Source organism: Ixodes scapularis, unplaced genomic scaffold (genome assembly GCF_016920785.2).
Source record: "Ixodes scapularis isolate PalLabHiFi unplaced genomic scaffold, ASM1692078v2 PGA_scaffold3__209_contigs__length_174095766, whole genome shotgun sequence".
NCBI lineage: Eukaryota > Metazoa > Arthropoda > Arachnida > Ixodida > Ixodidae > Ixodes > Ixodes scapularis.
Genome location: NW_024609868.1, coordinates 16,692,588 through 16,719,869, shown reverse-complemented (window position 1 = coordinate 16,719,869; position 27,282 = coordinate 16,692,588). Strand labels below are relative to the sequence as shown.

At 44.7% G+C, this 27,282-nt stretch overlaps 1 protein-coding gene across 4 annotated transcripts in view; it reads left to right on the top strand.

The window, feature by feature from the left end:
• LOC8032474 (histone-lysine N-methyltransferase EHMT2) overlaps positions 1 to 18,940 on the top strand; it is a 71,014-nt gene extending 52,074 nt beyond the window's left edge. For all 4 annotated transcript variants that reach the window (XM_029991197.4, XM_029991195.4, XM_040499988.2 and 1 more), the window contains 7 exons: positions 7,415 to 7,559; positions 8,550 to 8,627; positions 10,533 to 10,648; positions 11,466 to 11,552; positions 11,638 to 11,716; positions 13,495 to 13,670; positions 15,729 to 18,940. In XM_029991197.4, coding sequence (XP_029847057.3) covers positions 7,415 to 7,559; positions 8,550 to 8,627; positions 10,533 to 10,648; positions 11,466 to 11,552; positions 11,638 to 11,716; positions 13,495 to 13,670; positions 15,729 to 15,900 — 853 coding nt within the window. In that variant the 3' untranslated portion in view covers positions 15,901 to 18,940. The remainder of the gene's footprint in view (positions 1 to 7,414; positions 7,560 to 8,549; positions 8,628 to 10,532; positions 10,649 to 11,465; positions 11,553 to 11,637; positions 11,717 to 13,494; positions 13,671 to 15,728) is intronic.
• Positions 18,941 to 27,282: the final 8,342 nt, after the last annotated feature.

The following is a 27,282-nucleotide window of genomic DNA, read 5'->3' as shown; positions in this document are numbered from 1 at the left end:
GGACATGGCTGACGAAGATAATGCAAGGTAGAAAGAAAGCTCACCATTCCAATTTGTTCAGTAGACCATAGCTTTGTTCTCATGTTCAGACTGATAGAAATCATTCTTGCCTAATGATTCCTTGATTCAAATGCAAAACAAATGCACTTTTATGTATTTATTTATTATATATACCCTCAACCAGTGTTGCCAGGTCTACTGATTTATCAGTAGATCTACTGATTTCGTTCCGGGTCTACTGATTCACTGAAAAAAACGAAAATCTACTGACTTTTTTTTTTAGTAAGCATATTAAAATTTATTATTTGGCCCCTTCAGTTCCCAGGGTCGCCCATCAAAGGAAACTCATATTCTCCCAGAATTAAAAATGAAGCACTGGCTAGATGGCCCAGAAGCCCGTCCTATTCGAGTGACTTAGCCGTATTATATTCATCTATCTATTCACCCAGAGCAGGTTCGACGGTGACATCCACTGATCTCTATTTTACTACAATAGAGATCAGTGGTGACATCCAAGCCAGAGACATATAGGGGGAGAGTTTGGCCAGACTATGATCTCGCCGCCGTAGCGTCCCTCTCCCGAGTGAGCCAATCAGCCTGTGGCGCAGAGCGAGAGGTGTGAGCGCATGCGCGTGAACTGTCGGCTGCTCCCACCTGAACAGAGAGGGCTGCCATTTTCATTCATTTGCCCGGCGGAATGCAACGGATCAACATCCAAATTTTGGTTCTTTCCTTTTATTGGCAGGCTCTGGCAAGAAAATTATAAAATGTTATTCCTCGGTGGCTTAAAAAGCTAACGAATTAAATATCTCCACGTTTGAACGCAAACTTTGAGTCAGGCGAAAAAGAAATATGCCCGTAGCGGACAATGCGTACCCTCAACAGTGCTCCGCGCCGACAGCGTTGCGTCAAAAACCTTCCACAGTCCAGAAAGGAAAAATGGCAGCTTGCAGAGGACTTCCATTGGACATGTACGCACGCACTTGCCGGAACGTCTTGTTTTGGTTTGGTTTCAATATTAGCGACAGGTGGATGTCGCACTGTCGACCTCATCTGTTAATCCCAAATGTGACTCAGTCTCGATTTCAAAGAATAATCCTCGAAACAGCAAAACTAATCAATGCTAATAAAAAAAATAAACACTTGCGGTGCCATTTTATTTTGTCCTTCATAACGAATTACTCGATAACTGGTCTTTTTCTTTCATTTTTATTTGTGTTTATTACCATGTTATTTGTTACTCCATACTATTTCTATGAAGTATGGTTTAATGGAAATAGCAAAACATGGCAAAACGCAGATTTCGTAGAATCTACTGATTTTTGTGCAAATCTACCGACTTTTTGGGGATCAATCTGCTGACTTTTTTTTTCTCCGTCTGGCAACACTGCCCTCAACCCTCAAGTGCCAAAGCATTAACACAGAAATTATAAAATAATAAACAAGCAATTAAAAAAAAGGTAATCTATTTTTGCATTAGATCTTTGATTTAAATCACCATATTAAAACCAGTCTGCTTTAAATCAAGATTTAAATCACGATTTAAATCATCTTGATTTTTATTCTTCATCCAATTTTGCAATAAGGTAGTGATTTTTTAGATTGAATCAATCAGATTTTGCATTTTCTCGCCCGATTTAAAAATTTTGCTCAAATCACTGTGACGTATGGAAGGGCGAGTCGTTTTAGTCACGTCGTCACTTGTGTTGTCGGCGCACCAACCAAGGATGCATAGTGACGATATGAATGAAACGATGATGTCACTCTTCCAAGCGTTATTCCGGACACAGCTTGGGACACTTTTTTAGAGTGCAATTTTTAAATCGAGCGAAGAAACACAAAAGTTTATTGGTTAATATTTTAATGAAGCCATTACCTTTTCTCAAGTTATTTTAATTGGTCTGGCCTTTAATAGTAATTGCCATCAACACTGCAATTGCACCATGACCCCTAAAAAAAAAAAAATAGTAAAAAACTTTCAGCCTTTCCGCTCTGGTGGAGAAGGAAGACCAGCGAAGCTGTACTATGGTGGGAATGAAGTATTTATAAATGTAAGGATTAAGGTGTGATTGGGTAATTGGTTATTTGATTGATTAAAGAATTGCACATATATATAGTAATTTATTTATTTCTATTTATTTATTTCAAATACCCTTAAGGTAGTAATACGTTGAAGAGGGGAGTGGACATCAAAATAATAATTACAATGTGCACATGTTAGTTAAAACTCTCTTAAACAAAACAATATCATTAATGTTAGCTATTGAGGCGGGAAGGTGGTTCCAAGCCAATAATGTTTGGGCAATAAAAGCATATTGAAACAACGAAGTTTTAAAATTTGGCACACCGACTTTATGACTATGATCAATGCGAGCAGAGATGTAGAACGGTGGGATAGTTAGGTTACGACGAAGGTCAGCATTTTGATGAAATATTTTATGGAAAAGACACGGACAAAAGATTTCACGGCGATGCGTTAGTGATGGCAGGCCTAAAGAGATTTTCATGCTAGAAACGCTGGCAGTGCGGTGATAGTTTGATACGATAAAACGGGCTGAACGGTTTTGGACAGATTCAATAAGGGAAATTAGTGAAGAGTGTGAGGGGTCCCAGACAGCGGCGGCGTATTCTAATTTTGGGCGAATTAGACTTTTGTACATGGTTAGTTTCAGAGAGGACGGAGCGAGGAAGAAATTTCTTTTAAGGTATCCTAACATGCGATGAGCATTGTTAATCACATATTCAACATGAAGTTTCCAAGAAAGGTTAGACGTTATATGAACACCAAGGTACAGTATAGACCACTTACAACGTAACCGCTTATAGTGCAGGACCGGGTATAACGCGGTTTTTTTAAACCACCGGTTCGCCTCCCATAGAACTCCATGTAATTACATACCGCTTAAAACGCAGGCGCACGAAGGGAAATACCGGTTATAGTGCGGTTTCTGGCACAACCCGCCGACCGCGCCGACGACCGGAGCAGCGAGCACGCTTGCCTGTGCGACACTAGATAACGGCGCTGACGGCGCGAGCCGCAAGCGTTGCGCAAGCGGCACTCGCGGGGCAAAGAGGGTGCTCGAAGAAGCGGGAGAAGCGAAGAGAGAGGCTTCAGTTGCCCTAGCGACGGAGGGACGCACGCACGTGTCGTTCACGTGCGTGCGTCCCTCCGCTGCGTTGGAAACCAACAACCGCAACGACAGACCAATAGCAGGTCGAGGAGAAGTGTTCGCGCGCGTTGCATGCCCCTCCCCCCCCACCATCTTTCACAACGCTTAGAAGAAGAAGAGCCCGTCGCGGGCCGGCTGCTTCTATCCGCGAACATGGCGTCGGTTGTGATCAACGTTGTGATCGTCGTCGTAGACGGCGTTCATCTCATCGTTCCGCGTAAAAGCGCTATCCTTGACTGTGAATTTTCGTTGTGTGTCGCTATGATAACCAAGCACGTACTGGAAGGGAAGATCCACCTACTCGAGCGGCGATGTCGTGGCGGCGCTCTCAAGACGGCAGAAACGCCCGTGTCGTCGTGTTTGTTTACTTCGACTACATTGGTGATTTCTAAGCATTTGTGTCCTCGAACATCGCCCGGATTTCTTATTTGGCGCATTTCATGCGTGTGCTCAAGTTCAAGGTATTACTGGCGCGTACCGTATGAAGGATCCGAATTTTCACGCGTTTTCATCTCCGGAGAAAAGTGATTAGGGTTAGCAATCCTGAACGCTCGCAACATCCGTCCGCAACCACCGTAACCCGCGACGCCGCTAAGAGGCTGCGCCAGGCAAAAGCCGCTCATTTCTTTCAAAATGTGTGACACACCTGAGAGAGAAGTGTACTAGTCTGGTGAAATAAAGACTTTCCTCAAACTAAGCTTTATTTTTCATCTAACATAAAATAAATTCTTTTACAAAAGTAAGTTGTCACATGGCATGTATTTTGGCCTGAAAAATTGATGTTTCGGTTATAACGCGGTACCGCTTATAGTGCGGATTTTCGCGACTCCCGCGACATACGTTATATGCGGTCTACACTGTATTTGTAACTTGACACTGATGCGAGAGGCTTACTGCTAAGGTTGACCCAAGGTTGTTATTTGTTTCGTAACCACAGTGACCATGGCCTTGTGATTGCTGTGGTATACCACCATAGGGTGCACGCTGACAGCAGGCACATTCTTCGTGAAGACGAGGTCTATACACGTTCGATGCCTGGTCGTGGCCACCATAGGTTCGTTCAGACACGCAAGCCCGAAGCGCTCGAGCATAAACAAAATGACCCACTTTCCCTCCTGGCGTGCAATGCCAACGTTAAAGTCGCCCGTCACAACGGCAGACGTGTCGTCGCCGAGCATGTCCCAGCCGAAGACATCCATCATGAATGCTTCAATGTCTCTTGGGCATTGCAATGGGGACATACACGACGGTGACCACTGGACCATCGCACATCTTGACGGAAAGGCTGGAAAGGTTGTTGCCATCTATGAGCGACGGCGGCAACCAGACTGGTTGTCTGGTTGCCGCCGTTGCTCATACACGGCGGTAGCTGTCCAGAGCTTTGTGTGTAGTAAAAAGTTAACAGATTTTAGTTAATTAGTCAACTTAGTGTACGATAATCCCTTCATCTAATGTGTGCCAAACCTGATTATATATGGCAAAGACAGATCTTGTCTAACATTCTTCCTCTTTTTTTAAAAGATCTGTTCAAGTTAAACACCCCATAAGTTCATGTCATTAAGAGCACTTTTTACAGCTCTTTCAAACACTATTAATTTTTTTTAGATGTCTCTGGCCTGTGGCTACTCAGAGTGCAGCTTGCAACTGTAGTTCATCGGGCCCACAGGGATGGTCAACTGCAACAATGAATCTGAAAAAAAAAAAAAAAAAAAAGAATGCCTGGTTAATCTTGATTTTACGGATGTAGTCGGTTTTTGCAGGATGCGTTTCTGTGGCATTTTTTGGGGTGGACATTGCAGTTTCTAACACAGAATGTGTTATATAACTCGCCCCTAACCACATCCCGTCAAGTGCCAGCAACGAAAGTCAAAAGGTCGACTGCCAGCCAAACGCAGATGCAGCGCTTGTCTTCTCGCTGCTTGGACACCAGCTCCAGCCAAACCTCTTTCTCAAGTGCCTCTGTGTTACTCCCGGTGGGAGAAAAACATCACGTGTTTAGGCATACAGTGGTGCTTTGCTCCATTAAACGAATGCGCTCTGGACTTCCCCCCCAGAAAAGAGTGCAAAAGAGAGTGACAAAAAGGCAGCGGAAAAAAGTTGTAGTAGCTTTATAGGGTGGGTGGGGCTCTTAGTTTGGCTGGTGCCTAGGGCAGTATACTGTATGGAAACAAATTACATCGCACGAGTGTTTCTTTGTGACACTGCACACACTTCCCTCACCACCCCTAAGCTCATTATAACAGACCTGGTTACAACAGACATTTGTATATAATATACCGATTTGTGAAGTTCGGTTGGTTTTCCTCTATGTACCATTGACTCAACTTCATATGTGCATACAACATACTCCTTTTACAACAGACCGAAATCTTGGTCAAAATCAAGGTCTGTTATAACAAGCTTAGACTATACAAGGCCTTTGTGCTGAATTTTCTCGGTCACCAAGAGAAGAGAAGCTTGTTTTTCTGCCCTTTCTGCTCCTCATTCTGCCTGCTTTTTCTACACCACCTGTTTCTGCTCTGTTCTTTCTTGCCCTTTCCAACCCTCTCCGCTGTGCTCGCTTTCTCACACCATTTGCTTCTGCTCCCCCCGTCCCTGTGGGCTGGGTCCGTAGCTCAGTCAGCAGCGCGTTCGGCTTCCATGCCGGTGACCAGGGTTCTATCCCTGGCACCGGTTGCCATTTCTTTTTTGATGCGTAAGCGTTAACTGTTCCCTGGAGCGAACCGACGTCATCAGGTTTTGATGCTCTGCCAAATGGCACCTTCCCCTGTCCCAGTGGAGCAAAGTCTGTCGTCTGTAGCAGAAATCTGATTGATAGGCTCCCATTGGCTGGCGTTCATCATAGTTTCAAGGAATAGGGCCCCCATTGGCCCTCGCGCGGCGTAGTACCAAGGAACACCACCAGAGAAGCCCTCTCCATGGGGGCGCAGCGCACGCAGCGACCCGGCCGCCGGTAAGAGGGAGCAGCTGGGTGCAGAGCCCAAACGTGCAAACTCCGGAAAGGCTGCACGGCCGAGCTCAGCGCGGCGTGGCCACATCACGAGAGTGCGCGCTCCTAGACGTCGGCCGCTACCTCGGCAGTAGCGAAACGTCGCCGTCCACGCCAGTATGCTGCAGACGAACTAAGGGAGCGGAAGAACGACATTCATGCTTTCGCTATCACAACTCATAAAAAGTGCTTAAATGCCCCTGAAAATTTTTTTTTTTTTTTTATTTATATTTAGCAGTTTTAGCTGTTTTGGACTGACTTACCTATACATTTTGTGTTTACGTGGCTCCTGAGATTGGTTGGCCCTATAACGCTACTGCTTTAAAAAAGGATTGAGGTACACCTAAGCACTTCTTATGAGTTGTGAATGCGAAAGCATGCCTGTCATTACTCCGCTCCCTTATTTCGTCTACGGCGTATCTGCGTCGACGGCAAAGCGAGCGCCCTCCTCGTCGCTCTGACCTTGGACGCTTCGTGTTACCGACACGCAGCGCCATGGGGTGGCTCTTGCTGAAACTGATGCCCAGCGGCCAATGGGAGCCTTGTTTCCTGAAACTATGACGCACGCCAGCCAATGGGACCAAAGCTCAAATCCATCAGCTTCCCTCTGCTCCTTTGGGATCGGGGAAACTAGGTGCCATTTGGCTAGGCTTTTTATGTGGCTTCAAAGCTGGGAGCCGGTTTCACTTGGAGAAAGGACTTAACGTGCCATTTGGTGCAGCTTCAAAGGTGATGTTGTTGGCTCACTCCATGGGGCAGTTAATGCTTTCGCATTAAAAAGCAGACTCCTTTGCGGCAACGGGTTGAAGTAGTTCCGAGTGTTGGGCTCTTTTTTGCTGCGAGCTGATGCCAGGGCTCTGCTCGGCACTGCCACGTTCTAATTGTTCTGTTTTCCGCGCGCTCCGTCTACTGCGATTCACACTCCAACAAGCTCCAAGAAAGTCGGAACACATTTTGTGTTACAATTACCTTAGCACTTACTCAAATTGTCGTGAGGCTCTGATGAGCCCGTGAAGCTGCTTGCGAGAACCTGCCAATGCATTTTGAAAAGTCTGAAACCCAATCTTTATTAGCCGATTTGGAAGTATACCATATTTTGTTGAGGAACTGGGTGCCTTCCGTTTCTGGTTTTTGTTTTTAGGCCTCTGAAACAACTTCCAAATAATTGAAGTTCCTTATTTCGGCTGCAACGTGATAATGCAGCCCATGGGCTCCCTCACTTTCACGAGCTTGGATGTGCTCCCTTTCCTCCCAGGGATATCAGCCGAGGCAAAGAGCTTAACCTGATCCAGTGCGTCAATGGGGTGGACGACGAACCAACCCCGTCGGACTACCTCTACCTGGTGGAGAACTGCGAGACTACACCCATCCTAATTGACCGCACCATTACGTCCCTCCAGGTAAGCAGATTTAAACGGGGAGAGGGAATGTCCTGCAAGGCGCTAACAAAACGGAGTCTGAGATGTGTGTGACCTCGGGCCGTGTTCGTGTAGATGACAGATGACAAGAGAAACTATTTTGTGATTTGCATTGACAGTTAAGGCCCGTTCACACTCTTGCGACCGAGTACGACTGAGAGAGACGAGATCTCTTAAAACTTCTTAAATGTTTCTAGAATGAGGGAACATGAGGGAACACACTGGCATTGTGGCGCCATCTATGCGGTGACCCTGGAACTGCATTTCACAAGAGCGAAGGTTTTGCGGGATTTCCGAGGTCAAATGTGCGTAATACCCATAGAAAGACTCGTTCATAACATTGACAAAAGTTTTTCGAGTCAAAAAAGAAAGGATAATGCGCGAGAAATAAAAAAAAATATGCCGGACCGCTGAGTTTACACTGCTTCCCAATAGATGGCACCAGTGTGTTCTCTGGTTTAAGAAGTTTTAAGGAACCCAGGTTTAAGAGGTCGCAAGAGAGTGAACGGGCCTTTATGTGAAGGGTTGTCATTGACACTTCCTTCCTTTAGTTCCAGTTCACCAGTTCTAATGTTCTCTCATGTTTTGTGCACTCTCCTGCCTAACCTTTGCTGCAAGAATTAATCAGAGCCATGTTGTTTTGTTATTTTTTTCCTAATGTTATATTTATGCAGTACTATGAGCATGGTAGCTCTCTACTGATAGCTTGTCTGAATTCATTGCAATCATCTGCAGTTATTTGAATAGGCTGCAATTTTTGCAGTTTAGCAGTCTTTTTTTTCAATGGTCAAACCATCCATTTCAAAAATAAAGAAACATGCCACAGTAATGGTGGCTTGCCTAGCTTTTAATAAACAAAGCTGATGGTCAATGAGAGAATACCAGTGGCTGGCAAGTTGAAGGAATCGGAAGGTGGCTGGTTCTCTGAATTTGAGGGTGTGGGGCTTGACACTGCCGATTTCTTTTTCCCAGAGCTGCAAGTGTGAAGACGGCTGTGCCTCGCAGAGCTGTATCTGTTCAAACATCAGCTACCGCTGCTGGTATGGCAAGGTATGTGTGTGCGTTGTGTTCCACATTCCTTGGGTTCAGGCCTGTGGGTAGCGGTAAGCATCAGTCGAGCCCGGTTGTATCAGACTCGGGTATTTCGAGTTATTGTTTATATCAAACAGTCCAAACATCCCCTTGAAAATCACATGTAAATAGTATAGGAACGTTGTCTTTTTGTATCGAACTCCCATGGCGGAGACACTCGATATAGCGAACGAAGCCCGGCCACCCGGCTGCGATCTCATTGCGCCGGTGGCGAGCACATCTCTTGCGTTGCAGAGCTGGCAGACCGCCAAGCCAGCATACACGGGGTGAGATACAAGATACGCAGTGAAAGAGCAGTTGTAAAAAAACAATAAACTGTAAAAAGAAAAAAAAAGAACTTTTAGCCTTTCCACTTTGGTGAAGAAGGAAGACCAGCGAAGCTGTACTATGCTGGGAATGAAGTAATGGCCGGCCGCAAGTCTGCAAGCCAGAGTGGAAAGGCTCGAAAGGTTACACCATCTATGAGCGACGGCGGCAAGCGGACAACCGGCAAACACAACACTCTGGACAGCTACCGCCATCTATGAGTGACGGCACCAACCAGCGTTTTGTGTCGACATTTCTTTGCGGGCAACTCAATCCTCGGGAAACTAGCCCTTAACAGCTCTGCTGTTAAAAAGAAGTGGAGGATGGCAAAAGAAAGGGGAAGGGAAGGGCACGAGTGCGCGCGTAGGGAGAGCGGGGAGTGGCCACTGTCAGAACGATAGCAATAGCCTGCGCCCTTTCCCCTAACACTGCTGACGTTGTGCGACTCCCTAGCCCCAAAATAAAATGAGCAAAAAAAAAAAAAAAAAAAAAAGTCTTAGGCTAGTCAAGTGTGTCCAGAACAACTGTGTGCGATCACACTTTGAATGCCTTATCTTTGTTTACCTTTTTCCTTTGCCGTTATTGCTTTGCCCGTTTTTCTCTTTCTTTTTTTGCGGCGTGAATTTAGTGAGCTTTTTTTTTTGTTGCTTAACTTTTTTCTAGTAACTCGCTTTTTCGTTTTTCTTTTTTTCATTTTGGCATTTTGTTGTTTGTGCTGTGTGGAGGCGTGTGTAAGCGCTGTGGCGTTTGTTTGCGGTCTCCGCCAACTACGTTTTAAGCGGATCTTGGATGCTCTATTTAATAAGCTCCTGTTTGTCGCGACCTTCTGTATTAGCAGAGATGCAAGGAAATTTCAGCTCGAGCTCAATTTAACTTATTTTTGTATATCAAACTATTCATATATCAAACTATTTTTTGATCCCCTTTGAATTCGATATACCTATCCGGTTTTCACTGTATTTCTGTTTCCTATTTCGGAATCTAAATTTCCTTTTTTAGAGTGTGCCGACTGACCTCGTAGAACGTAGATGCATACTTCGTAGAACATGGAAAAGAGCGAAGAGTTTCGGAGTGAATATTTTTAAGGATTTCAGTAACTCGTGTGCTACATTGAACCTTTCTATATACCTTAGCTTACAAGATAAGTCTGTGGACCTTTGACGAAAGGGTGCAGGAAATTCTGAGAGCCCAGCAAAACAGGAGCACAGAACGTACTATCACAATCAATATGACCTGAAACTCCTGATCCGGCCTTTTTTTGCATCTGCGGTCAAAAACAAGCGGGTATGCCAAAGAAGCACAAAGGACTGTCTCAGCTCATATTGAACATGATAGTATGTTGTTAGACAAATGGACTTGGCTCTCTGAATAGTATGCGTATACTCTACACGCAGTAGAGTCGGAGGAAGACGACTAACAAGTGCAATCATCTTCAAGTTCCGAAGTCCTCGCTATATTTTTACGTGTCTCGTAAATGAGCCCAGTTTGAAGTGCATAAATTGTTGGCTCGTATTGTTTGAGTAGAGTGAGACAGCTCAAGCCATACCTCCTTTGCAGGAGGGCCGCCTGGTACCAGAATTCAACATGCTGGATCCACCGATGCTGTTTGAGTGCAGTCGTGCCTGCCTTTGCTGGAGCAACTGCTACAACCGGGTGGTGCAGAACGGCATCACGTGCGTGTCTCAGTTTGGCATCCCCGGCCTTCCATCGGCCCGCACCTTCCTTGTGCGCTTTTTCAGCTCCCCTACTGCCGTAATGCTTGTACGGAGAGGGAGAACTATCAAACATCGAAGCACGATCGAAGAAGGAGGAAACTTACGAAAGAACTGACATAGGATAGATGGAAAGGAAAGGCATTTGCTGTGGAACAAAGTCAAAATTTTTGGGTTCCTGACTGACTGGGGACTTGCTACGTAATGTTGCCAAAATCACCCCGACTTTGTCGAACCTGTCCTTACTGTCTTCTCATTTCGGAGGGACTTTTAATTGTTTGGTGCCAAGACAGTCTCTGGCCATTTAAATACCACACACGCAGGCAGTGAGATTTGGGTGTCTTCATTTCATAGTAGTTGCGGAGGATGGGGATCGGATTCGTGGCCGAGGGTGTTAGTACGCCGCACTTCAGAGCATGTGGAACGAAAGCTCGCACTGCAGAATCTAGGGATCCCGGGCTGCAGAACCTAGGGAACCTACCCCTGACCGTTTCAATCGAGATGAGCATCGTAGTGGCGTGCGATTGTGTATGGCCGTACTGTGTGATGTGCGTTAAAGACCCCAGGCTGGTGGTGGTACTGTACTGGCTAAATTCCTCATCTGCATTGGAGATACTAGACGCTCGTTGCAGCCGACTAACTTGCTGTCTAAATAAACACACAACAGAACATAGTTGTTGCAGTGAAACAATTAAAGCAGAAGAGCATTATTCCCGTCCTATGGTGTTGCTCCTTTGCCTCTGACTTTGAGCCCCGTCGAACCTGCCGTCCGTTCCAGGTGCCACCTACAGCTGTTCCGCACCCGGGGCAAGGGCTGGGGCGTCCGGACCCTTCAGGACATCCCACGGGGGACCTTTGTGTGCGAGTGGGTTGCCCTTTCCACTGTCCCGGTTTTGATGAAAACCTGCGAAGCAGGAGTCTCACTAACCTGGATTTCTATTTTCTCTCAGGTACATCGGGGAGATCCTCTCCGACTCCGAGGCAGATAAACGGGAGGATGACTCGTACCTCTTCGACCTCGAGAATAGGGTGAGACTTCTGCTGGATAGCTTGCAAAATTTGTGCGGATTTAAAGGGACACTGACACACCCCAGAAAACGTTTTCATTTTTTGCCAGGCGATTTATTATGGCGTTCGAAGATTACCCAAATAATATTTTGCTACAGAGTCGCATATATTTTTAATAAAGCCAAAAAACGCAACTGCTTGAAACCAAAACCTCTGCACGGAGGTCGGAGAAGTGGAGAGGAGAGAGTGAGTCGCGGAAGTCACGTAAATACACCCAACCGTGCACATTTGTTTTGTTGTTTTTTTTGCGCGCAGCAGACGAAAGGTGTTTTGGGAATTGTTTGTTGTGCGTTTCCTTTGCAGTTCTGTTTGTTCCGCTCACTGTTCTGTACTTCAAGATGAGTCTTTTCGTACATTGAAGAGTTGGTGATGAGTAGTGAGTGCCCGTGGTGAATTCCCGTGATCGGCAGCGAAAAGAATATCCCCAAGATGTTTCGTGAAGAGCTCCTTCACATGTACTGCATCTGAAAGTGGCATTTTGCGGCAGAGTCTGCACAAGTTTCTGAAAGATCAACGGGATCGGGACCGATGGCTGGCTGCAATTCCTGCAGAACAGTTATGGGCACCTCGGAAAGCGGACGCTACCTGATTTATATGCTCCTTGCATTTTGTGGAAAGTGACTACATTGAGTTCGCAGGTGTCAAAAAGGGAATCCCATACCATTTAGTTCAGCGACGTATTGTCCACAACATTTTTTTTTTTTTCAGTGATAATTGTAAAAAATGATGTGCCTTTTTCTAGGTATCATGCTATAAAGAATTTTTGCAGTGCAGTTTCAAAAAGTTATATTATAAATTGACTTGGTAGAGTATTGGTAGGGGTCCTGATAATATTTTATAGGCCCTTAAAACTCTTTGAAAAGCCTTGAATTGTTTTCTGTGGAGCCTGTACGAACCCTGGCACAGCGTAGTAGATCTGAGCTCATAGGCTGTACTCGGAGGTACCCAGCTGTTTGTAGAGCTAGTCCAATTTAGTCCTAATATATTGCATTACTTTTAAAGGACATCTAACAGTAAGTATGGATAGTTTACTACAGTAAAACCTCGTTATAAAGAAGTTGAAGGAGCGGTCATAATTATTTCGTTATAACCATTAGTTTGTTATAGCCAATGTCCATTTCTTCTAACTATTCAAGCAAGGGGAATTATGATTGCTTTGTTATATCCATTAGTTTGTTATATCCCATTTTGTTATAACGAGGTTTTACTGTACAGGGATGAGTTGAGCTAGTTGGTTATGATACATTATAGGTGGAACCACCTGAACAATGAAGGAAGAAGAAACAGAAAAGACAACCGATTGCTGGACTACCAACTATTTTAATAAATCCTCCTGTTCTACTAGATCTTATGCGTATTGTATAGCAAATGGATACACATAAGAACTAGTAGAAGAGGAGGACGGTTTAATAAGATAGTTGGTAGTCCAGCGGTCGGTTGTCTTTTCTGTTTCTCCTTCCTTCATTGTTCAGCTGGTTTTACCCGTAAAGTATGGATAGATTAACTAAAACATTTTTCTGACAAGCAAACCTTGTAAGAGCCAAGTCGTGTGAAACTTGAAGGATGTGCGAAGCGATTTGGGGCAACAAGTGTGCAGGAACGTGGCTTAGCAGGTAAGAGTGGTCATGTACAATTAAAAGCGTGGAGTCCCATTTGCTTTGAGAGGTACATTGGGGAACACGGTGCCTTGGTCTGCGCAAGAAATGTTTACGCCCAAGTGCGTTCTGGTTCTGTTGCAGGATGGGGAGACCTATTGCCTGGATGCCCGTTACTATGGCAACATCAGCCGCTTTGTCAACCATCTATGTGAGCCCAACCTGGTGCCTGTACGTGTGTTTGTAGACCACCAGGACTTGAGTTTTCCCCGCATGGCCTTCTTTAGCTCCAAGGACATCAAAGCCAACGAGGAGCTAGGGTGAGTCAATCCTCTTCTCCAACTGGGAGACGACTTTAACTCAACTTTCTACAGCATGTCTGTAAAAAAATATTTACAGGGTTTTTTTTTTACCACAAAAATAAAGGACGCATTGCCAATGCTGATTCTCCGCCCGAACGCATTCGAGAGCTTCATCAACCGCCATTTTCTCGTGTAAAATTAAAAAAAATCAGTTCTAACTTTTTAATAAGATAACAATTAGTTCTGAAACTTTGGCATCCGGTTGGGACTGCTGGCTCTACATTTTGGCGGAAAATGAGCATTTGGCAATGCATAATTATTAGGGGTGTGCGAGTACCGAATAGTAGTTCTCAAATCGAATACCGAATCGAATCAAGAAAAAAAAAGCTGAATATCGAATCGAATATCGAATCGAATATCGAATAGTGATTTTATTTGTAGGAATTTCTTAAAGTGTGCTGCGAATGAGACTATATATGTGCAGAGTATGCGCCTGGTGTAGAATATGCATCTTGTACAGAACAATAGCAAAAATATAAAAAAAGTTCTGGTGAAAAAAAAAAAAAGCAGTTGCTGTTGGACGTTGGGCACTAAAGATCCAATTTTATGGCGCAAACATAATCTACCCTAAACGTCACACACAGAAAAGAAAAACAAGAAAAGTTACAGCCACGCTGCTTTTTTTTTTTTTTTTCTTGTTAAAAGCACAATTTAACATTGCGACTTTTTTTTTTATATATTTGTGTATCTCAGAAAAGGGGCATTTTGCGATATTTGGTCTCCATTTTAAGGAAGAAAAAGGACACCGGGGATTTTATTTCCCATAAATAAACATATAGGTGTTAAATCTGAGTAAACTGGCTTAAACAATATAATCTGAAGCAAGAAAACAAAACGTGGTTAGGTGGCGCAAGTCACCGTCCAACTGCCTCTATGCATTCATTTTTCCGTCGTATCTATCCTGTTTTAGAGAGCCTTGATTTAAAAGAGGGAGCAAGCGAAACTGAAATTACGGAGACGGCTTTAGCGCAGATTGGTCGTAAGTGCGCATGTGTTGTGTTGTCGTGTGGGAAGAGGGCGAGCAAACAAAAGAGCGACGACGCCTGCCCGATCCCGATCGATGCTTTCGTCTTTTCGTCACCTTCTCGCAGTTCAAAATCCAAGCTCGGCTATTGAACGGTTGGAAACCCTCTCAAATCTAGGCACACTATTTTTCCGTTCCGTTTCGTTCCGAATCAGAATTTGCGGCTTTCGGCGCTTGCGGTTCCAAAAGAACGACGACGATAACTCGGCTGGTTTCATCGGCGTGGTTAACGTAGTTTTCTTTGTGTGATTGTGCAGTCGCCGATTTCTGTGAATGCAGCAAGTGTGTTCTACATCAGCGCTTCAATTTGAAACAAGGGGCTTTACTCGTCAAAAGAATTAGGCATGGCGCGGAATTCCGGCTTCTCTGTTTCGGTTGTGATTCAATGGAAGATTGTGTCACGATCGTGAGTAAATCTGCGTGCTATAAAGTTCGTGGCGTTCGTTACTTTTCTTTTTTCTAACCTGCGCGTTAGATTTTTGTGGAATGGTAGGACCAAGAGGTCTTTCTATTCGATTCGAATTTGTATATTCTAGTATTCGCACACCCCTAATAATTATATTGCAAAAAGAAAGGGGGGGGGAGGAGGAGGGAGGGGGGACGTTTTGTATTTGTTTGACATTATTTTCGTTTTTAGCCAGCTATCCTTTTGCCTGCTCAGAAGTCGTTCTATACTACAGTAGACATACAGGTTGCTCAAATGTGTAATGTTGTTTTTAGACATTGTTTAGGTTGTAGAAATCTCTTGATTGTTGGCTATATGTGTGGACTTTAGACGTGGCCCATTGCTAGCGCAGTTATCTTCCGAGTCCGAACATTTTGTCTTCTAATTATTTTATGACATCTAAAACATGATCTGGGTTCTTTGGGAGACATTGAACAGGGAGCTTGGCTTTGCTGCCTCGCACCTTTCTTGCTACAATTTCTAAAACTGTATTAAAGGGATTTGAAAAACATGTGCTTGCCAACATTCTTCCCCGCTTGCTTTCTAGTTTTGACTACGGAGAGAAGTTCTGGATCATCAAGTACAAAATGTTCACCTGTGAGTGTGACTCTGAGAAGTGCAAGTATTCCAAGGATAAAATTCAGGAGACCCTGCTCAACTACAACCGAAGAATCAGGGAAGAGTCTGGGTCCTGCGATGCCGCTCGGCCGCTCCACTAGCACCCCCTCCGACGCCGGGTTGCATCCCTCGACCGTGCCATTCCTGCGTGAGAGCGTCTTGTGTCCTCAAGTCCTCCGACAAATTCCCTTTTTTATTCAGGACTTGGGTCCGCTTCAGCAGTGGGTTTTCCCAAAGACAAGTGGCTGTTTACTGATCAAGTGACTGTTTGTAGGCGGGCTGCGATGGCTTGCACTGCACAACCTTTTTTTGCAATTTTCGTGCCAGTTGTCCTAGTAGAGTACTTTTTTCATGCTTTCTATGTTTCCACACCTTTCCGCCTGAAAGGTGGTTGTTTGAAAGATGTCATGTTTTGTTTTGTGATTGTTTTTTTTTTCCATCATCATTCATGGTAATTTCTCTCTGGGGCAGTAGTGTATTCGTGCATGCCGACTCGCTAGTACCTAAGTTTTCATTGGCAATTACTTCAGCACATAAAGCAAGGTGTTTTATCTAAAAAATGTATAAAAGATTTTTTTTCCTTTTTTTTTTTTTCTGAAAATCTTATTTATGGCTATTTCTGAATTTTCCTTGCTGGAGATGCAGTCTATTCATGGTGGCTAGTTCTTATTTCATTCACATTAATTATGGGGCATAAAACAATTTCACATGTTAAACCAGTAAAGACAATGCCTAAATCGGTGGTCTCCAAACATTTTGTCTAAGGGGCCGGATTGGGGATCTCTCGCAGTCTCGAAGGTTGGAAAATAAATTAGACAATATAAATAAGGAAATACTAAATAAATAGATAAATAAAGAAATTATATACAAAAACTGAAACTAGAGTAAAACTAAAAAAAAATATATATATATATATAGAATTCAGCATTGATGAATACTTCTTTCTAAATTCAGTGTGTTTCTGATAAGGATATTGCAAAGAAATTGGGCCCCAGGAAACTCGCCAGGCGTAAGTGAAAACGCGTTGGAACCTTGCTTGTTCACATAGGGTAAAAGGCGGGAAATGGTATATCTGATTATTACAGTATGCTATAGTTATGATACAGGACTCTAAGCCGGATACACACACGCAGAAGGCACAAGAATTTGAACATAGGTCGAATCTCGTTAGTTCAAACTCTCTTAATTCAGACTTGCAGATAATTCAGACTAACATGCAGGTCCCGGGAGGAAACTCCCTGTATTTCAAACTTCGCTTTATTCAAACAAATTTCCGGTCATCAAGCTCGAATTAATGATGCTGAATGCTGGGCTAGTTGGTATTGACTCAATGCCGGGCTAGTTGGTATCCTGAATGCTGGGCTAGTTGGTATGCTGAATGCTGGGCTAGTTGGTATTCTTTCTTTTGTCTTCGTCTAAAGAGCGCCACCATGCCTTTGGCAACCCAAGACTAATTAACAAGATTCGACTGGTTACACAGGCATAAAACGGGGGACCATGTATAGTAAGTACTACTGGTGAGTTTTCTAGGGCCCAATTTCTTTTGCAATGTCGTAATTATCAACACCCATCATTGGCAAGAGAACTTGCGTTTTGATAAAGTTTTCTCTCGTGCTTTCTGGAATATTCGTCCGCATTTCTGACTGCGCGCGACGCTGCGCCGTTTTCTTGTGCGCACTCATTTTTGCGTTGGTAGCAGCGGGCTGTGGGCCGGGATTTGGAGACCCCTGGCCTAAATGAAGGAACCCATTGTACTGTAGTAAAAAACCAAAAATGTATTCTTGTGTGCGTTTCCAGATCAAAACGTACAATGATGGTCTGCATCATATTTTTATGGCCCAGTATAAAGGTTGTACAGCCCAGTATAAAGTTAGGGTATTCGCTCCAAAGCATCTGTTTCACGTGAGTTGCTGGGGGATCAATGGGATTGTGGCACCTCATGTGAAACTGCTGCTTTGAAGCAAGTCCTTTATACTTTATATAGTAATCCCTTATACTGGGCTTTAAAAGTCCCAGAGACAAATTAATCTTTTTTTTTTTTTTAGCCGTGTCTTTTTATGTCTCATGTTATCTTCTTCCATCACTTCAATAGGTTGCTACATATTTTTGTATGAGTATCAAAATTGGATCCGACACTACCTCGGTCAAATGGGTTGTACAGAGTGCAGTTTTTGTTTGAAATCACAGGCCTTGTATAGTGGCATCTGCCTTTCTATGGCACTTTTTTCATCAAAAATGTAGCAATGCATGTCGTTGACCTAATTGAATAAGCGCCTACCATAGTACTCCATACAAAAAACTGTCCTAAGTCTGGAAAGTTTTTGTGGAAGTTTGGTGTATTGTTCAGCACTAGGCTGCCCGTGTTAATTCGACAATCTATGTTTTAAGTTTGTTCTTTTTTGGTATTGGGTCGCGCCAAGTAAAATGTTACTTTTTATAATTCAGTCAGCACTCAACTCTAAAGTAAAGAACTGGATGGTGACTTCATACAGCCACAGGGTGTCAAATTTCCTCTGTTGTTTTCATTTATGACTACCTTACCTCGTAGTGACGACGAAATGAATTGAAGGCATATTTCATTCAGCATAAAGTGCAAAAAAGCCATTGCAAGTTATTGTTTCAGATTTGTTAAGTTTATGTGGATCCTTCGCAATATTGGAAACGCTTTGCCTTCAAGCTTCGCTCTGCGCTGATGCTGAGCTGCATGGTGTGGCACTTTGCATACCTCTTTTAAGGGATAGTGCAAGTTGGAATGCATTCATGGAGCTGTCCTTGGTCGTACTTTTCGGTGACATTTAGATTACCCATGAATGGTACGAAGACGACTGCATTGTACATTCTTCTTGGGTAGCATGCTAACCATACTTGAATCCAACGATGGTCTTCTTCAAGAGTGCTCAGTATGCTGTTGGTATGTTGCTAAAGTCAGTTGGTACATTCACTTTTGTTCTGTTCATGGTTAGCTCTTTCTTGTGAGGGGGAGCAAGTTTAAAAGACGGTGATTACAAAGCCTTTGTTCGGAGTTCGATTGACTGAAGGTTCAGTTACCAGTTTTTTGGGGGCTGTACCAGTCTTAATGTTATGAGTGCTGTGCCACTATTGGTGTGGTGACAGACTAATAAATGTTTGCCAATTTCTGCACAATGGGAGTTTGTCATTATTGTTTATTATATTTTTACGACCTGCCCTTCTGCCAAAACTACTACTATAATAGCCAATAGACCTCTAACGAGAATGCGACCCACCTAGCAGCTGTTGCAGAAGCTATCCCTGGAATAATATATATGGCGGAGCCAGAGTATCGCTGCCAACTCGCACAGCCAAGCACTGGCGCAGCCCTGGTATCCAATCTGTGCCTTCGCTTGATCTCGTTGTGATGACGTCAAAATTCTAGTGCACAGGCTTTGATTATTCTGGGTGGTGTTGGTTTGGAGCAGGACATATTTTTCGCTCTGCGTTCGCAAAATGTAGATCTTGCACTGAAGTATGACAAGCAGGAAGCTTCTTTAATCTTCGGACATTGGATGTGAAACTTAGATATGCGTTATTGTGCTATTTTCATAACGCGAGCGCGGTTTCGGAGGTAAACAAGCAGACGACTGGACAGTCTTTGCGATACTCTGCTCGCTCTGTTCCGCAGGCGGAAGGTAACGACCCTGTGTTATTTCGCCAAAAAGTTGCGGACATTTTTTGGTTTCAGGTTCAGTTTGTATTTTGGCATGATAGACACGCATCTGCTACAGTTCATCATTTGTTTGAAGATCACGATTGGAGATGCTGAACCGCGATCGTCGAGCATACAGGCATATGTGCGTATCTTTCCTTACGTTTCGCCCGTTTCTAATCACAAGCCAATGCTTTGACTGTAAGGAATCATGAAATGATTTTTTAACTACCTCAGCTTTAATCCTTAACTCAAAAGCGTGATGAAAACTTTCAGCCTTTTCACTCTGGTGAAGAAAGAGGACCAGCGAAAGTGTACTATGGTGGGAATAAAGTAATGGCCGGCCGGCAAGTCGGCAAGCTAGAGTGGAGAGGCTGGAAAGGTTGCCGCCGTCGGTTATAGGTGGCGATAGCTGTCCAGAGTGTTGTGTTGACGTTTGCTGGCGAACACAATCCTGGGCCGCAGCAAAAAAAAAAGTTCTGAGGTTATTTGAGTTGTGAATGCGAAAGCATGAAATTCGTTCTACCGCTCCCTCAGTTAGCCTGCGGCGTACTGGCGTGGACGCGTCCACGTTCCGCTACTGCCGAGGTGGCCAACTGCCGAGCGCGTGCTCTCGTGAAGTGGCCGTGCCGCACTGAGCTCGGCCGTGCAACCTCTCCGGAGTTTGCCCGTGCGGGCCCTGCCAATACCACCTAGAAGACAAGGCCTGCGCATGGCGTTTCGTTAGTAGATCCCCGACCCGCCCCATGCGACAAACAGGCTGAAGCTTGACGACAGTAGGGGCCGCGTCACAACTGCGTCGCATTCCCTGGCGGCCACAGCTGTGCGCGCGACTGCTAAACGCGAGCTGATAGCGAGCTTCCAGTTCATTTGCAACGCGCATGAATGCGAACGCCCTTCAGCCAGGAGCGCGAGCTAGCGCGCGCTCGTTCTGCGGAAGGACGCTTCAAAGCAGCGACCTCGAGCTCTCATTGCTCGTAGCGTTGACTGCATTCTCTGCGCCCTCCAAAAATGGCCTCCAGTGCCTGCGTCCAGCGTCCTTTGCAGCCTTTCGCGCATCAGCAAGGCATTTTCACTCATGCATTTGACGCTCCGCGTGAACGTCAAACTTCATCGTATGCTATAGCAACAGACACTCGGCGTGAGCATCTGTTTCATTATCTGCCACAGAAACCACTGAAAAAGGCGATGGAGCAGACGATGTCGAAGACAGTGTAGCAGACGGTAGTGCTCATCCAAGCTACCTAGGGGCGCTGAGGGGATCTGCTTCTACTAATGATGACATTTAGCGGAGGAAACGCGCAGGCCTTGTGTTTTAGGCGGTATTGCATGGAGAGGGCTTCTCTGGTGACGTTCCTTGGAACTACGCCGCGCGAGAAGGAGCCTCTTTCCTTGAAATTGTGACGCGCGCCAGCCAATGGGGGCAGAAATCCATCGGATTTCTGCTACAAACGTCAGGCTTCGCTCCATTGGGAAAGGGGAAGCAGGGCTCTGAGGGGAAGGTGCCGTTTGGCGCGGCTTCAAAAGCTGATGACATGGGTTCGCTCCATGAAACAGTTAAAGGGACCATGAAATGATTTTAAAATCGAGTTTCATCCACCGCACGTCGTAAAAGGTGGGAAAAGAAACACAAAAACACAAAAATAGGGAGCCCAAAAAAATTATTTGCTATAGAACTTTTAAAAGAAAACTGGACTCTTTTGCGCCTTCCTTCCTTCGCCTGTTCACTACGATGCATACGCAGAATCGGTGCACGTCAGCCGAATCCACATCGCCTATTGGGTAAGAGCCTACCTCACCAGCACCGCGATCGTAAACAATAAATAGCCGGCGAATGTTTCCTAAAAGTTTTGTTAAATAATATTCAGATCCACATTTTGTAGCATAATTAGAGATGTGTGGCGAAAATTGCCAAATTTGATAATGCTGAGAGCCAAGCGCCATCTATCGTGTGGTAAACGAAGCAACTACTGCGCGTGCGCAGTAGGGCAGGGCCGCCAGTTACTTGGGTGACGGCGACCGACGAACATTTATTTTCTTTGTTTTCCTTCCTCTCAAAACTCTGACTGACTGAACGTTTATTTTTCTACGTGTTCTTCCCGCGCGTGCCGACTTCAAGCAGCAAGAAAACAGTACTGAAAACAGACCACGACGAACAAGAACGCTGGATTCACCGACTCCGACGAAGCGTATAGGCCTAGCAGGCATTCCGACTCGGCGCTGCGTTGCTTCGTCGCAAGACCGTCTGCCTACGACCGGCTGGCGTGCTAAATGGAATATGCCCGCGCGACCCTTGTGGACCCTTCCCGTATTATAGTTTGATCACTGACCTCAATTCTAGATTAAGAGGTGAGGAGGTCAATCTCTTCCCCTTGTTTTCCGAGGCAGTGTTGACGAACACTCGTCGAAAATGGACTCTCGTCGATTCTATCTTCTTGTTTTGTGTGATATAGAGCTGAAATAAACGCCGTATGGATTGCCTTCGTAACACGGTATGTACACTTTGTTATTGGTATGCCATTTTTATTCTGACAGACTGCAGGTCACTGTCGACCCCGGTCCAACCTTTCTTTGCCGAGTGTCGCGTCAGTATCGAGTTGCAATCGTAAAAGAACGGTCCCGAAGCGCTTACCAACAGCGCGAATACAAGACTTCCATCAAGCGCGCGCGTCCGCTCCGAGTGTAAACAGGTATTTACGTGGCTCTTGCTGACACTCGTAGTTCAAACGTATCTTTTTTAACGTCGGCTCGCTCCTGCATCTCCGAGGCCGCGAAAAACGCCATCTACGTCGCTTTGCAAACGACTGACACGGGCCGGCCCTTCTGCCAACAATGACGGGGTGGTGACAAGACTCGCTGCACTTCCCAACAGGCATACCGGCGTATGGGACTAGTCCCATGCTGTCGCTGTAGCGCAACATATCTCATTGAATTTCGCTCAGCTGCGATGCGGCGATGAGAGGCGCCGATTCAGGAAATACGTCGGTGACATCAGCGCAGTAAAACCTACCGGCGCACCCCAACTCGTTGCCGCTAACACTCCCATTCTCCTACTGCCGAGAGAACTTCCGGTTCCGGAAACGGTCTACGTCACGGCTTCTTTTGCGGTCAGTTGGAGAGAATGAAAAAGTCGATATTTCAATTATTTTTTGTGTAAAAGTTAATAAACCGAGACGAAAACGGATGCCTGTTCGGCATTCAGTGAACATTGACGGTTTAATGTAAAAGTTATCTGGAAAAAGTAAAAAGGTCATTTCATGGTCCCTTTAATGCTTTCGCATTAAAAACAATGTGGCCGTGACGTACTTCGGCACCGGATGCGATGGCTCCGAGCTTCCACCGTGCACACCATGGAACTTGTCGCTCGCAAGTGATGACGACTGCCGTCACGGCACTCATTGACCGCGAACTTGTTGACGAGCGCATACATCCGAGTGACGCAATGCTCGTTTCTATGCATGTCCAGAGGTCGGCATTTTAGGTCGCCCTCACTCACCCTCACCCTCACAGCCACACTCACCTAAGCCCCTCACTCACCCTCACAGTCACACTCACCGTCAGCCCTTAACTCACCCTCACTGAACCTCACGCCCCTCACCGCCCTCACGGCCCTCACGCCCCTCACTCACTCATGGCCCTCACGCCACTCACCGCCCTCACGGCACTCACCGCCCTCACAGCCCTCACCGCCCTCACAGCCCTCACCGCCCTCACAGCCCTCACCGCCCTCACCGCCCTCACGGCCCTCACGCACTCATAGCCCTCACGCCACTCACCGCCCTCACCGCCCTCACGGCCCTCACGCCACTCACCGCCTTCACGCCACTCACCGCCAGGGTGTCGAACCGGAACCGAACCGAACCGAAAACCGGAACCGAACCGTTATTTTTAGCCGAACCGGAACTGAACCGAACCGAAATCTTTGCCGCCATCTTAGAACTGAACCGGAACTGAACCGAAAAAAAATATAACGGTAACCGGTTCAAAACGGTTCACGGAATTTTTTTCGTTAGTATCACAAAATAAATATTTGAGAATAAGAAATTGGCAGCTGCATTTCTGTATATATTAATCAAATCCTCATATTCAGAACTGCTATGTGTGAGAAATTATGGGTTCTCGTAGCGCTTTTGTTTTGGCAGTAGGATTAATCATGTGTCACGTGGTCATTTGACGTGCATAGTGTCATGTATAATGATTGGAACGCGTCTCCGACTGGTGTGTTTACCGCGCCAAAAAAAGTGGTCCCTCAATGTCCGCTTGATGACATCATAGAAGTGTTGTGCTGTCGCCGGTCGCAATCTTGGCGGTGTCCCAGCAGCGGTGGTTGATGTGGCAGACGCCTGTTCTGCTCCAGGTCGCTCTCCAGTGCGGCAGTTCACGGTAGCTTCGGCAGCCAGAAGTTGGGACGCCATGACGACCGCGACACTCGCGTTCGCTCGTGCTTTTCGCCAACATTCCTACGACGAACCGCCAGAATCGCGTCATCCGACAGCAGAATACTCCAGCTTTTATGACGTCATTTGGTAACACTTTGGGACTACTCTTAAGAGAGATGGGACACTAAACACACCAGTCAAAAACGCGCTCCAGGCACCCTAGTGTCAAGACATGCTGTCAAGTAATGTCACGTCACTTGGCCCAGTGACGTCATGTGACTCACTTCGTCAAATTTATTTAAATTTAGAACGTCACGAGATTTATTAGCGTTGTTGACATCGTGACGTCACATGACATCACGACTTCGCACCGCAAGTCATGTTGCACCCTAGCGTACTCGCTTGTCATGAGCCGGAGTCGAGTGCTCGGGTTTATGACAGTCAGCATCACCAAACTCTCGCGTAATGGGTCGTGGTCAATTAAAGATGAGAATATTAGAACCTTAACAATGTCTGAAGCTCACCCTTCACTCTAATTAGCGTCTGTTCACGCGACCGCTTGTTCTAATTGCGAGTTGAGTAGGGATGGGGGATCGTTTCTCTCCTTCATTTTTTTCTGCGTCTCATCGGTATTACTATATTTTCAAGTTATCAAAGTCGGGGATTAGCTCTTTGCGGTATTTACTGAAAGTACAAAAACTGTTGCACGACCTATTTTACGCCTATACACCATTGAGGCACCCAAACATGTTTTCGTTGTTCCATGAACTGCCTCAGATAGTTGTCCCCGTGAAGCATTTACGAAATGTATTATTAATTAATCCTATGTTATATAGAATTACAACTGTGTACGAGAGGGATATCGGAAAAGAAAGATTCTAGTGGCCTCGGAGGGACATTTTCCCCCAAGCTTCGACCATCTCCGTAGTTTGTTTATTTTTGGGTGCAAAATAAAAGCGATGGAAAATTATCCTAATAAGCCGAATTAACACCCACAAACGGAGTAGGGAGTCCCTCAGTAAGAAAAAGTGGTCTCTAAAGGAGCAACAAAAAAAGTAAGAAAAAATAAGAGGGGGGGATTGTACTTTTAAGAGCGTACTGTGTTGTAACGGTTTCTTTGCTCCGCACTTTCGGCATAGACAAGAAAGCGTGGCCCCGGAAACAAGCATCTTTGCAAAAGATACCCTAACCAGAAACCGCGATTTCGTGGTGCCAGGTTCTCGCGCCGTTCCTCACGACGCTGCTCCAAGCAAGAATAATTTGTGTCTCTCAAATGCATGCTTGCACTCAAAGTGAACGTTCTGCAGCGTGCATTTTGCATTACCTGTTTTTATTTTCTGACTAAGAGCAATTGCAATAGAGCCTTCCGAAAAATCCCAAAAGATTTCGCTGCAGTGGGAATTGTGGGGCTGTTCCGATATACGCTCAGTGCCGGCTCGAACGCTTCGTATATTTTAGTAGCGACGCGGTTCATTCTCTTATAATTAGGAGCTTAGAACGCCCGAAAAATAATGCGTACACAAAAAAGAGCTCATCGCATTCTCCATTTTGCTTTCCTTCTGCCTTCTCTGTGTTATTAAACCACAGAACATTAAACCAACATCAACTTCGTCCCGACCTCCTGAGGAATTTCACGTGCCGTACATCGGAACGTCATAACGCGTCAAGCATACAATGGGGGCGCCACATATTTCCGGAAAGGTCTATTACCACCAGCATAGTGCGATGACGTCACGTGCAAACCATGTTAAACAGTTCAGTTACCTTATGAAATGCGATGTTCACAACACTAGCGAAAGCATATAATCGAATTGTATATTTGTGCAGTATAGATAGCAGTCTCGCGATGATATATAGCAGGCAAACAAAATGTTAGAGCGCATGGCTGAAAGCACAAAGTTGTAAAGTGAGTGCCAAAAACAAGTGCACGTCAAGGCCGAATGTAACATTAAGCTCCCGAGGCGGTATTTCCCGAAGTTTCAAGTTTATGCAAACTGATGGCCAAATGTAATTTAAGTTAGTGATATAAGAATTTTCGTCTGTCCTTTGGGCTATTTATGTGTAATGGGTATATCAATACGTCTCTACAATTTTTTTTTTGCGCTAATGCGTCGTGCATTAGATTCTTTTTAAGATTACCCATTTATTTTCGTTCTCTTTCTGCCCATTTTGCGTATTTCACTTCAGATCTATTATATTAGCACAAAGTCCTATTATGCATATCCGGCGACCCGGTGTTTCGCACTTCCAAACGGCGAAATAAAAAAATAAAAAATGTTGCCACAGCCCTCAACCGCTGGTGTATTCGAGTATTGTCCTTCTGTATCGGTCTCAAGCAGTTATGTGACATGGTAAAAGAGTACCGCGTAAAAGACGGGACACAGAAGAAGTAACACACAGGACCAGCGCTAACTTGCAAATAAGAGGTTTATTTCGTCTTCTATGCGCTACTCTTTGATTACGTCTGTCAACAACTAACAAGCCCGTCAATCCATTATGTTCAGTTATGTGAACTTAATACAGTCACATTTATTGATGATAACAAAACTATATTGAATTACTGACTGAAGGTTTCACAACATATATGAAAGGTCGATCTCCTTGAAGATATACATCATTAGTAAATTCATCCGCAAATTATCTGAAAGATGCTCTGCAAATCTTTTTTGGCATTTTTATCCTCGATAGACCCGAAGCGATTTGCAATAGCGTTACTGTGTTCCTCACACATATCTAACTTGCCAAACATATAGAAATCTGTTATTGCCTCTTATGTCGTGAACAGCAATTGTATGTGTCTTTGGGCAATACAAAAACAAAGTCAACAAGGAAGCGTGACGGAACTATGACGATTACGCACGCAGAACATCAGGGCTGTCATGTCGAGTAGAGCATAAAATACTATTTTGTTCTAGGAACCACCATAAGTGTTCTCTCCAGCTTATGTTTGCTCGAACTAACATTTTCAAGTTGTAATTTTTTCCACGCACTATATCTAATTTGAACACACTGCCCTATAATATTTTTATATCCTTGACTTCAATAAAGCACTAATTCATACAAACTTGGAAACAGCGCAAAAAAAAAAACACACAAAAAAAAAAACAAGGGACAAAAACGAGAAGTGACCGAACACAACGCTGACTGGCAACTGAAGTTTATATTTATATTTTCTGTCACATTTTTGAATTCGAGCGTCGATTGCATATTATCACAGTCTTTGCTATTCTCCTTACTGCTAGTTATGTAAAACGACAATTGAAATTTTCAAATGTGCCTTTTATATATATATATATATATATATATATATATATATATATATATATATATATATATATATATATATATATATATATATATATATGCATCTTTTAGATCAGTACGTTGATCGTTTCTTCCGACAGTCATTGCTATTCTTTTAACTGTTAGTTATGTAAAAC